The sequence below is a fragment of the Poeciliopsis prolifica genome, unplaced genomic scaffold, assembly GCF_027474105.1.
Source record: "Poeciliopsis prolifica strain line A6 unplaced genomic scaffold, Auburn_PproV2 SCAFFOLD008, whole genome shotgun sequence".
NCBI lineage: Eukaryota > Metazoa > Chordata > Actinopteri > Cyprinodontiformes > Poeciliidae > Poeciliopsis > Poeciliopsis prolifica.
The window spans coordinates 6557019-6568303 of NW_026562383.1; the positions used below are offsets into that span (position 1 = coordinate 6557019).

Here is an 11285-nt window from a genome sequence, read left to right on the forward strand (position 1 = left end):
TTTCATTAATTGGGCAAAAAAATCAAATAACATGACAGCTAATTGGCGGGTCAGTATGTTGGATTTCACTTATAATCACCATTCTGTGCATATATTTTTAAACACATTTCTGATTCACCCTACAGTTTCACTCAATAATGTTTCGCTGGCCGTGCAGTGGTTGTGTCTGGAACTGTAGTTCCCGCAGCTGATCAGTAGAGGGTGCTCGCTGACGTCAAAACACCTGTTGTTTTGACTCAGTTGCGACGAATGACTCCTTAAAACTTGAGGAACATTCCGGAGATGCAAAGACGAGTCTTTAAACACGTCCACCTCAAAGGTCAGCGTGTTTTCAGCTTTTACTGCTTATCCGGAAATACAGACATACACAATGTACATAAATCATGGACATATTGTTGGAAATGCAAAAAAAAAAAGGCCTTCACTTCCAAACTTTTTATTGAGGATTATTATTAAGAAGTGTTTCTGCATACTCTACGTCCTGTGAATAATTGCACTCAAGAAAAAAAATGCTTTAACTAAAAGATGCACCAGACACAAACCTGCAGTTTATGTTAGTTTAATTTCTGCTTTGACAATGAGCTTCGTTGTTCTATAGTGTTATTTTCTATCTCATCAGCCTGTAATCTGCAGAACAAAGATAAACTCTATATATAGTCACTTAAAAGTACATATATGTAACTAGTATGTTAGTTATAAGTTGCATATTTAAAATAGATTTAGGAAAGTGTTTATTTTCTCTTTTTTTGGCTTAAAATGAATCATTTCATAATGCTCCATTTTATTTTAATCTTTAAATATCGGAATTTGCACGAACTTTCATATTTCCGTCTGCCTCAGTTATTCAGAACCTCAATTGTATTTTTTTTTCTTCTTCTTCTTTGGTTCTTGGAGAATTACTTTTTACGTTGAAGTAGACGTAACATGGTTATAGTAGATAAAATTAACGAGAGTTGTGTAGCCTTCATAAATCGCAGGCTCAATGAATTTCTTGCTCCTAAGCGCGCAAATGTCTTAGTCACGTGATCAAGAATCGGCGCAGGAGGGGTCATCTCAACTGCTTCCGGTGTGGGCGGAGCCAACAGGGTAGGTTCGATAACAAGTCCAAGTCCTTCTCTTCTATAACGCCGCAGGAACCTGACGTATCAATAAAACAGGAACTGTTGACACGGAAGGGGCTGAAACGACCCTCTGTCAGGGGGGCTAAGGTCAGACTACGTCCATGCAGGTTAAATAACTTTTGTAACGTCGCCGTCACAACGACGGAATAGTTGTTGATTGAGAACCTTCTGGCTGAAACCACAAGCAGCAGCGAGAAGGTCATTCAGGTGTATTTGAGACAGCATATTTTCTTAGGACGATGTTAAACAATGTGATAAGCAGATATAAATGTTTTAAGGGGGTTCCCCCCCTCCTCTTAAGGCAGGAATAAGTCGTATGCATCCCTTGTCCTGACAGATGACTCCAGCTGTGGCCAGCAGAGCAATAGGAGCCATTGTTGGATCAGCTGTTGCAGATGCTGCAGGCAAGTTTTTTTTCCATATTTTAATCCTCAGGAAATAATGAAATACCATTAGTGGAGTTCTCGTTTTATTTATGTGATTATATAAAAATTATACGTGTGATTTCGTCTGCTGCAGCTCAGCCTCTCCACTGGGTGTATGATCTCCAGAAACTGAAGGGGATCTTGGCTCAGGATCCGAACCCGGAGTTCCGCTCCGAGTCGGCCAATCCCTTCTACCGGAGGCAGACGGGCCAGCAGAGCTGCTACGGAGACCAGGCTTATGTGCTCCTGGAGTCCCTTTCAGAGTGTGGAGGTGGGCTTGCCTTTTTTTTTATTTAGTAATTTAATGTTCTACTTTTGAAATGAAAGTAAACACTGTGCATACAGAAGATGATTGTTATAGCCCATTAAGTATTTGAGACAAACATCTTTTTGTAACCAGTGTGTGACTTTATTGACGTTTCATACCAGGTCTGAATGTTGAGGATCTGAAGCAGCGGACTCTGAAATTCTTTGGGCCGGGGTCAGAGTATGACACGCCGGTCAATGATCCGTACCGAGACCGGAATGGTAAAAAGTCTGTCCACTTAATACAATTAAGGGTAACGTTTTTGACAAAGTTACTTTATCAATGTGGACATTATTTTATTTCCAGGCCCAAGACCTCAGCTGCCCATTGAAGGACCTTGGAGACATGCAAGCTTGAAGAGTTTCTTAAAGAACGTCGATGCGGGCAAAGAGGAGACAGGTAACGGACATTCATTGGTTGACGTCTTGATCTTCAGAGGCACGCTGAGTTCAAGCATTTGCTTGTTTTTGTTGCAGGCTGTGAGACAGACTGTCAGATTGACGGAATAGCCAAGATGGCTCCCATAGTGGCTTTTTACGCCGGACAGCCGGACATGCTGGAAAAGGTTGAACAGGCCATCCGAGTCACCCAGAACAACGACGAATGTGTCGCCGAAACTCTGGCGGCCGCAAGGTCTGTACCCCCACAGGCGCCGTTTGATTACTTGAGCTTACGGTTGCGTCTTGAGGGTAGCACTTTCACAAAGCACCACTTCTCAGACGACAAACTGGATTCTCCCCTCAGGTTTCTGGAGCATTTCATCCTGACTGGTCCAGACCCAAAAGCTCTGGATGTGGTGCTGAATCAGCTCAGTGACCCCAGCAGAAAGCAGCCACAGGACTTGGACAAAGCAGTGATTGGTGAGTGAACTCTGCAGGCATTGTTGCTTTCTCTCTTAAAGTCATGAGATCGAATCACGGGACTTAGGGCACCGTGCTTCTTCATTCTGTGAAAGGTTTGTGCAGCATTTGTCTCAACAAAAGAGCAGTTTAACATTTACATTGATTGGCAGTATTCTCTCATTTGTTGTCTTATATTTAGGTAATGATGATCCCAGTAATTGTTTAATCTAACGATTATTTTGACAATCAATTAACTGCATAAACAAATGTGCACATTCAGCTAATTTTTATTTAACTACTTATTCCTTTTTATTCGGTATTAAAACACATAAAAATCCAAATAAACGATTGATTCAATTCCTTTCTTGAATTAAAAGAATAAACATTTTATTTTAAACAATGTGGTCATTGCATTTTGTAGCAAAGGGTTTAGTCGTTTCAGCTCTATTCATATTCCTCCCACTCTTGCGGCTTTCAGGTCACATTCATCAAGTGAAGGAGAATTTGTCAAAGCCTCCACAGGAGCTGATCCCCACTGTGTTTCCCAACACCTGAGGTATGTTTAACCAGCTCCCGCCAACTTCACTGAACCCCAACCTCACTCGGATCAGACAGGTAACAAGTGCAACACTCGCTGCAGGTTTGCCAGGTGCATTCCAGGCAGCGCTGCATGGAGTCCTGACAGCCAAACAGTTTGAGACGGCCATCAGAGACACCATGAGCTGTGGAGGATGCACCTGCAGCAGAGCCTCCTTCATCGGAGCATGCGTCGGAGCCCAGGTGGGACCGCCTCTTAAGTCGTCATTCCAGCCTCTCGTTCTCTCCGGGCTTTTGTCTGACGATTTTTTTGTTTTGGGTTTGAATTTTTCAGATCGGGCTTGAAGAAATCCCGGCTTCGTGGCTCGGCAGAACCTCGCGGTCCACCTCTGTGCTGGCGCACGCCAAGAAGATCACCAGCCACCACCTGTAAGACTGCGGCTCGCAGCACGAGGTGAACGAGAGCGACGCGGAAAACTGTTGGGCTTTTGCAGAGCTGCTAATGAAGGCTTTTGTCTAAACGTAGGCGTGATACGAGCCAGATGTTTTTGTCTCTGTGAAAGTCAAACATGTTGGGTTCAGATGTTCCGGAAAAAGAGTTTTATTTTTCTTCACCAAAGTCTTTTCTAAATATTAATTTTAAACTTGATCAGGAACTGTTATTGTTGGAAATAACTCTTGTGTCGACCTCCATTCAGTTTTTTTGGGGTTTTCTTTACATCTTTGATTTAAACACATGTAACCAGAGTGATTAAATACAATTGTCATTAATTGAAGCTTATTAATGACAATTAATTCTTTCTGCAGGTTATTTTCTGAAGCCCAAATAAATGAATCTGTGTCTACTTAAATCATTAGTGTAAACAGAAAAAGACACTGCAGATCTACAGTGAAACGATACAGCTTACAGAGGCTTGAATGAACGACCTTTGATGGTGTTAGCTGTATGAATTTAGCTTTTAAGTTGTTTTGCTGATGGATGTTTCAGCTTCTGTAATTGATAACAGTCAAAGTTCTTTTCAAATAAAAGCAAAGAACTGTTTTAAAAAGGCCCAAATCCTTCCTGTGCATTTCTAAAACATGTTTGTTAGATTTTGCCGTAACAGATAAGTTTTTGTATAAATTTTCTAATACTTTATGATAGAGACTTGGTAAAAATGTCTGCTAACAGCTTTTCTTCTGCAAATCTGTTAAAATTAAATATGCTGAAGTTTGTGTTCGTAACGCAACAAAAAAGAAAAAAAAACATTTAAATCTGTGTAAAAGCTGTGGTGCGTCCCTCAGCTACTCCTGTGAGGGACAGCCAGTAAATGCAGGGAACCGCTTCAGTGTTGCGAAACAACTCGAACAGCAGCTTTGCAGAAAAATCCTCTGCTATTTTGAGAAAAAAAGAAGTTCAGCAAAAATGTATCATCCATCCCACCGTGAACAGGTAAAAGGATCTAACATGAGCCGTTGTTCTGACCATCTGTGCTACCTTGTCAGATTTTCCTACCATATCAGGATAAATACCTGAGTGAAGTTGCCCCCCCCCACCACCTTCTTCAAATCAGACACAAATGCTGTCAAACGTTTGTGCTGCAAAAAAAGTGTTTGTGCTGCTATCGTTTTAAAAATATAAAAAAATGCTTCTAGAGGTCATCAAAGATCATCCAGCACCCCTTCCCCCCTATCTTCTTCACATCAGACACAATGAATTAACTATGTTTGTGCAAACGTTAGACACCAATTTTGTCTGATTTTATAAAAGTGTGTGGGGTGGGGCTGGTTGACCTTTAACCTTTCATTGATACCTTCAAAACCAAAGCAGCACAAGCGAATATTTTTGCTGCACAAAAACCAGCACAAACGTAGTCGAGTTTATTTTTTGGTTTGTTTGTTCCTAAAAGCCAAATCGGGAGCCCCCTTTACACTCCGCCCCTGTTTCAGCTAGGATGCCCGACCACCCACCTGTCGCAGGTATCAGTGCAAGTCAACAGCCTGAATGACAGTTCTGTGAGATGCAGGAGAAAAATTCAATTTCTCGATTAACATGAAAAAATTAAGATGTCTTTACACGGCCAATTAAAGTCAGCGGTGGTGGGGAAAAAAAGTTTTGACCATTGTTTTCACAATGTTCAACATAAACAAGACTGTCCCTTCTCCGCCACCGTAGTTGTTTCTGACGACACAGCGGGGCTCCGGGGAATCAAACATGGCTAGTAAAGGAGGAAAACAGAGCCGCTCGAGCTCCGGCTTCACTGGGAGGAAAGGTGCCGGGGAGCAGGAGGAGGAGGAGCAGCCGCTGCAGGCCGTTTTAGTCGCTGACAGCTTCAACCGGAGGTTTTTCCCGGTGACCAAGGACCAGCCGCGGGTAGGAACCGCTAGCCGACGATGCTAACACATGCTAACGGAGTGACGTCCATGCTGAGAGCAGCGACTCGGTCACAGAGATGCAAGCTTGTTGTTGCATGTTTACCGCAGGCACCTAAGCGTAAGACGCGTTAATATGTCACGGCGGTTTCCTAACTTCTTGACTATGTTCACCCTTGACCCTAATGTCAGGCTCTGCTACCGCTGGGAAACGCTGCCATGATCGACTACACCCTGGAGTTCCTCACCTCCACCGGGGTGCAGGAAACCTTCGTCTTCTGCTGCTGGATGGCCAGTAAAATCAAGGCCCACTTATTGTGAGTGCATCCACTGTGTGACGTTTGTTCAAAGCCAGGATGTCGAGGTGAACCCGACTCTGTCCGACAGGAAGTCAAAGTGGTGTCGACCCTCCTCTCCTAACACGATCCACATCATCACGTCGGAGCTGTACCGTTCCCTTGGCGATGTGCTCCGGGATGTCGATGCAAAGTCCCTGGTGCGCTCTGACTTTGTGTTGGTTTGTGGAGACGTGGTGTCCAACATCGACATCAGTCAGGCCCTGCAGCAGCACAGGTACGAGACCTGCACCCCTGTTGAACCTGAGATGGAGTGAGTGATGAGAGGTTACGACTTTTGGGTCATTTTCTTGATCTTTTGCTCCTCAGGCATCGGCGAAAGATGGACAAGAACATCTCGGTCATGACGATGATCTTTAAGGAGTCCTCGCCGGGTCACAGGTCCCGCTGTGAAGAAGATGACGTCGTAGTGGCGATGGACAGCAAGAGCCAGCAGATTTTACACTACCAGAAAACGCAGGGGCTCAAGAGGCTGCACTTTCCAATGGTAACTGGATATTTAAGAAAATGATCACAGAGGAGAAATGATCAAATTCTTTGTGGATTTTTATATGTTCTCATATTAAATCCTACAACTTTAAGGTATTTTTTAGTCACAGATCAACACAATTGTGAAAGGCGTGCATATCTTTAAAATGGTTTTGCAAAAATGTCCCGATTTTTGCTATGCTTAATTGTAATACTGGATAATCCGTCTAATGTTTGTGGTTATGATGATGGGACAAGATATCTAAAAGCTGAAGGGGAATTGATGCTTTTTTGACAAGCTTATGATGGACGCCCCTGTTTCTGTTTCTCAGAATATATTCCACGGTGGGAGTGATGAGTTTGAAGTCAGGCATGACCTCCTGGACTCCCACATCAGCATCTGCTCTCCGCAGGTCCGTTTTTAATCCCAATAGACCCTAATTCTGTGACTGGCTGAGGTAACGCGTGAGCCTTCTCGTTTCCTTTCAGGTTGCTGAACTTTTTACAGATAACTTTGACTACCAAACCAGGGACGATTTCGTCCGAGGGATATTGGTCAACGAAGAGGTGCTGCACAGGATTTTCACATCATATATATATATATATGTATTCTTTTTCTTTTCCATGGTACCATGACTCTAATTCTTTGTCTCGGGTTACAGATCCTCGGCAATCAGATCCACATGCACGTCACCAAGGACGGCTACGGTGTCCGAGTTTCCAACTTGCTCATGTACGATTCCGTGTCGTCGGACTTCGTGCGGCGATGGTTTTACCCCATCACGCCGGAGTCCAACTTCACGGACCACGAGGGACGCAGCTGCACCTACTCTCGCCACAACGTCTACCGGGGATCCGGGGTCAGCCTGGGTCACGGCAGCCAGATGGTGGAAAACGTTCTTATAGGCTGTGACACCAGCATAGGTGCCAACTGCTGCATCTCCAACAGCGTCATTGGCGACAGCTGCACCATTGGTGAGCTCTTGAGGCAGTGTGTCTGGGGAGGAAGAGTTGTGCAGGTTGCAGGGAAAAACAATATCTGTTTTTCTGCTCCAGGTGACAATGTAACCCTGGACCATGCCTACATCTGGAATGATGTTCACATTGCCAGTAATGTGGCGATCAGACAGTCTGTGGTCTGCGACAAGGCTGAGGTCAAAGAGGGGGTAACCCTGAATAAGCAGTGTGTCCTGGCATATAATGTAAGTGAACACACACGTTTTTGTTTCAAGTGTCCCAACTTTTTGGGCTCTTTATCCGTGATTTGTCACCGTATTCGCTGACGTTGTCACCAAAGGAACACGGGTTAAAACCCGTATTTGCTGTCACTGTTAGTGGTGTGCATAAGAAACATCTATAATAGATAAACAAACGATGCTTAGCCTAGTGGGGGGACAAGTAAAGCCTGGAGGCCCGCCAGGCTTATGAATGCAGTGGGAAAAACCCTGTTTAATGTTTTGAGGAGACGACGATGCTAAACGACTCCACACATATCTGTTTTGGATCAGTTAAAATAACTAGAGCAGCAGGTTTTTATTTTTTGGTTTGTTTTTGTCTTTTTATATCAAGGTTTTACCTCCCAGCTCTGTGTAATGGCAATAAATTATAAATATACTCATTTGCGATGTGAACCGTTTTCCAGGTGGTGATCGGGCCGAACATGTCTCTGCCAGAAGGAACCGTCGTGTCCATGCACCACCCAGACGAGGAAGAGGAGGAGGACGCTGACGAGTTCCTCAGTGATGATGCCGAGGTTGGGCAGAGTAAAGACAAAGCTAAACAGAAAAGTGTGTATTATTTCCCCATGATACTCATGATAATGTTCTGAAGTAGCTCACATGCAGTGGCATAAAGTGCGTTTTTAACGGCCCTTGCAGTTTTTAACCCAGCAGAGGTTGGAGCAGAAGGGAAAGGTTACATTTGGAAGGTCGGCGGTCTGGATGACGCAGAGGAGGAAGAGGAGGAGCTGTCCCAATGCCTGTGGGGTAGGAGAGCAGCTCTCAGCGTCTCACCCCGTCGGCTCCTGGCCGTTCGTCCTCATGAGGGTTTGGTTTTCGTTGGCCAGGTTTGGTGTTGAACCCGGATCCCGAGAGCGACAGCGAGGACAGTGAACCTGACGGCCCCGATGACCTCATGATTCCCTCACCTGAGATGGACGATGTTAAAGGTGAGAGCTCGGCTGCCCGCTCCTGAATTGTGAAAATTACCATCAATTCCATTCAGACAGACTTCCTAAAATAAAGGCCAAAGCCATATTTTGCCAAAAGAGATTTTGGAAAAGAAAAAACAAATCACCACCTCTTTCTTTTTTTTTTTTTTTTTTTCTTTTTTTTTTGCCATTAGATGAAATGGGCAAAAAAAATAAAAAAGAATGCAAGCAAAACGAAACACTTCGGAAACAAAATTACTTGAGACATTATTTTAGGAAGATAAACAATGTAAAACCTTTAAAGCAAAAGTTTATTGCACATAATTGACAAGTATTCAAATGAACTGCAGCACATAAAGTACACAGACCACCAACATAAATTAGCTGGTTTCTGATTTACAGACTGAGCTGCTAGTGACTCATCGAGTTATGCAATCAATTCATGAGAAAGCAATTTAAAACAGACCAGATACATTTATCATGAGGTTTATGGTTCAAATATATATTCCTGCTCATAAGCAACAGATGAATAAAGAATTATCCCTAAAACCAAACAGTGAATAACTTGTCTGCGAACAAATGGGAGAGTAACAATGACGAAGCTAAACTTATTGTATTTCCAGACAAAACAGAAAATAACAGCAGCAGAGACACAACTTGCATTGATCAAAACTGGTTTGAAGCAGCTACACTTTCAACTGCTGTGCTACTTTTACTCTACATTTATTTTCACCAATAGGTGGCGCTGCTGAACTTCATATTAAAAATTAGAAGACGAAAATTTTGGACCTCTATCTGAAACAAAAATGCTAACAAACATGGGTGACGCATATTATATGTTGAAGATTTTATAATGAAACCACTGCATAAGTATTTTCCAAAAATATTTTATTTAAAATAAGCATTGAAATGAGTCTGGAGAAGAGTCGGGAGGGGGAGGCAGGGTTAGGCATGCCAAACATCAGGCATCTGTTACTCTGACGTCATAATTGTGGCTTTCTGTGCGGCAGTCTTCCACATGGAGGTGATGGGGACTCTGCAGAGAGGTCTGGAGGAGACCATCGGCTGCGACAACCTGGTGCTGGAGATCAACTCCCTGAAGTGAGCCGAACCTCTGAGCCCACTCACAGCAGAGCCGCTTCCTTCACGACCTTTTGTTTATCCTCACTCTGCGTTTGTCTCCAGGTACGCCTACAACATCAGTCTGAAGGAGGTGATGCAGATATTGACCAGCGTGGTGCTGGAGTACCCCTTCCAGCAGCAGGGCCCCAACCTCACCCCTTCACAATACGTTGCTCTGCTTTTACCTGTATGTATCGCAGCAGACATTTCTTATCAGTTTTGGTAGAGAACTGTGGTTTTCAATTTTTGTCCCCCCTCTATTTAGCTGTTGAGGAAATGGGCACCAGTCTTTAAGAACTATGTGAAGAGAGCCCAGGACCAACTAGACTGCTTAGCTGCCTTCGAGGAGCACTTTCTGGAGCAGCAGAGCCACTGGCCTGCCATGGTCAAGGTCAGGACCAAACAGCAACATCAAACAGAACTGATGTCATCATTTAGGCGACGGCCATCCAGCCTGTATGCGTTGTGCTGTTTGCATCTAAGGTCCTCATGAGCATGTACGAGCTGGAGATCCTGGAGGAGGAGATGATACTGCGCTGGTTTTCTCAGGGAGCCACGGCAGACGCAAGCAGACGGCTCCGAAAGAACCAGGGGGTGAGTTAGAACACTGGTCAAGAAAACACTGAGATGACAACAACTTAGGGCTGGACAATGACGCATCCACTGAGGAACACATCACAACTTTAAGTGCTTTATATCAGTTTATGTAGACAATTATTGTTTAGTTTTTTGTTTTAAATATCTGAAACACTGTGAAATTGGTGGCACGACCTTTACTCTCATCCAGTGTTCACTCCTTACTATAGTTGTTTTTGTTGTTGTCTTTAAGCAGTTGTAAGTCATGGTTTCTAAACCTGAAACTGCTGCTGCGCAAGTTGCTCAACAGGTTGTTGATAGGTAACCAAAGAGTGAGTCAGTCGATGCCAACAACATTGCTTAACCAGCTGTGAGAGCTTAACCAGCTGTTAACCAGCCTTTCCGCTGCCTACTTCAGTATGGTTGACCTTTACTTCTGATGTCCATTTCCAGCTTCAGAAGTTCATCCACTGGCTGGAAGAGGCCGAGGAGTCTTCAGAAGAAGACGGGGAGTAACGTGGAGCACTTGGTTTTAACTTATAAACTCTTTAGCATAAGCTGCTGTGTGATGCAGCAGCTTCAGCACCCTGCAGAATCTGACCTCTGCAGATAAAGCAAACAGCCATTATTATCACAGACCTCTAACTCGCGTCCCAAACTCTTGTGATCATAACGCTTACAAGAATAAAGAACAACCGGTCATTCTGCTCAGACTGAAGTGTTGCCATTTCTTTGACTTTTCTCCATTTCCAAAACACAAATGATAAAACTTTTGTTTGGAGTTAGAAAGTCTATGAATTAAAACAGTCCTATCCCGGGTCACAAATATCTATCTCTGCATGAGAGCTGGAATCATTTTCCACTGGTAAAATTAAGCTTGAATAAGATTCACTGTAAAAATGTTGGAATAAATGAATTCCTGGATTGGGTACATCACTAAATAGTCTTAAATTAAAGCCTTTAAACCTCAAATTTGCTTTTTAAAAATGTAATTTGGTCTTAAATATGTCATCTATCTATTTAGCTTAGC

The 11285-nt window shown here is 43.6% G+C and overlaps 2 protein-coding genes across 5 annotated transcripts; both read left to right on the top strand.

The window, feature by feature from the left end:
* Window positions 1-1073: 1073 nt before the first annotated feature.
* LOC129361946 (crystallin J1A-like) lies at window positions 1074-4283 on the top strand. Of its 4 annotated transcripts, none has more exons than XM_055033200.1 (10): window positions 1074-1228; window positions 1459-1525; window positions 1641-1817; window positions 1976-2074; window positions 2160-2252; window positions 2330-2486; window positions 2598-2713; window positions 3174-3251; window positions 3336-3475; window positions 3567-4283. In XM_055033200.1, the coding sequence occupies exons 1-10, from the start codon at window positions 1223-1225 to the stop codon at window positions 3663-3665; spliced, it is 1032 nt and encodes a 343-aa protein (XP_054889175.1). In that variant the 5' UTR covers window positions 1074-1222; the 3' UTR covers window positions 3666-4283. The 4 variants fall into 4 exon arrangements, with proteins under 4 accessions (XP_054889175.1, XP_054889176.1, XP_054889178.1 ...); XM_055033201.1 differs by having other exon boundaries at window positions 1074-1208; XM_055033203.1 differs by lacking the exon at window positions 1074-1228 and adding an exon at window positions 1235-1319.
* A 1106-nt stretch (window positions 4284-5389) lies between these two features.
* On the top strand, window positions 5390-10968 carry eif2b5 (eukaryotic translation initiation factor 2B, subunit 5 epsilon). Its single transcript, XM_055032596.1, has 16 exons — window positions 5390-5585; window positions 5777-5901; window positions 5972-6157; window positions 6250-6427; window positions 6741-6821; window positions 6898-6975; window positions 7071-7383; window positions 7465-7610; window positions 8051-8195; window positions 8286-8393; window positions 8474-8575; window positions 9568-9658; window positions 9743-9866; window positions 9945-10070; window positions 10163-10273; window positions 10709-10968. Exons 1-16 carry the CDS (start codon window positions 5427-5429, stop codon window positions 10769-10771), a joined length of 2136 nt encoding a protein of 711 aa, XP_054888571.1. The 5' UTR covers window positions 5390-5426; the 3' UTR covers window positions 10772-10968.
* Window positions 10969-11285: the final 317 nt, after the last annotated feature.

Bases quoted from the DNA above. Each gene is read 5' to 3' on its own strand.
- eif2b5 (XM_055032596.1), top strand. From the start codon at position 5,427: ATGGCTAGTAAAGGAGGAAAACAGAGCCGCTCGAGCTCCGGCTTCACT. The intron at 8,576-9,567 runs GTGAGAGCTCGG...TCTGTGCGGCAG, and splicing joins TGAGATGGACGATGTTAAAG to TCTTCCACATGGAGGTGATG. The intron at 10,274-10,708 runs GTGAGTTAGAAC...GTCCATTTCCAG, and splicing joins GGCTCCGAAAGAACCAGGGG to CTTCAGAAGTTCATCCACTG.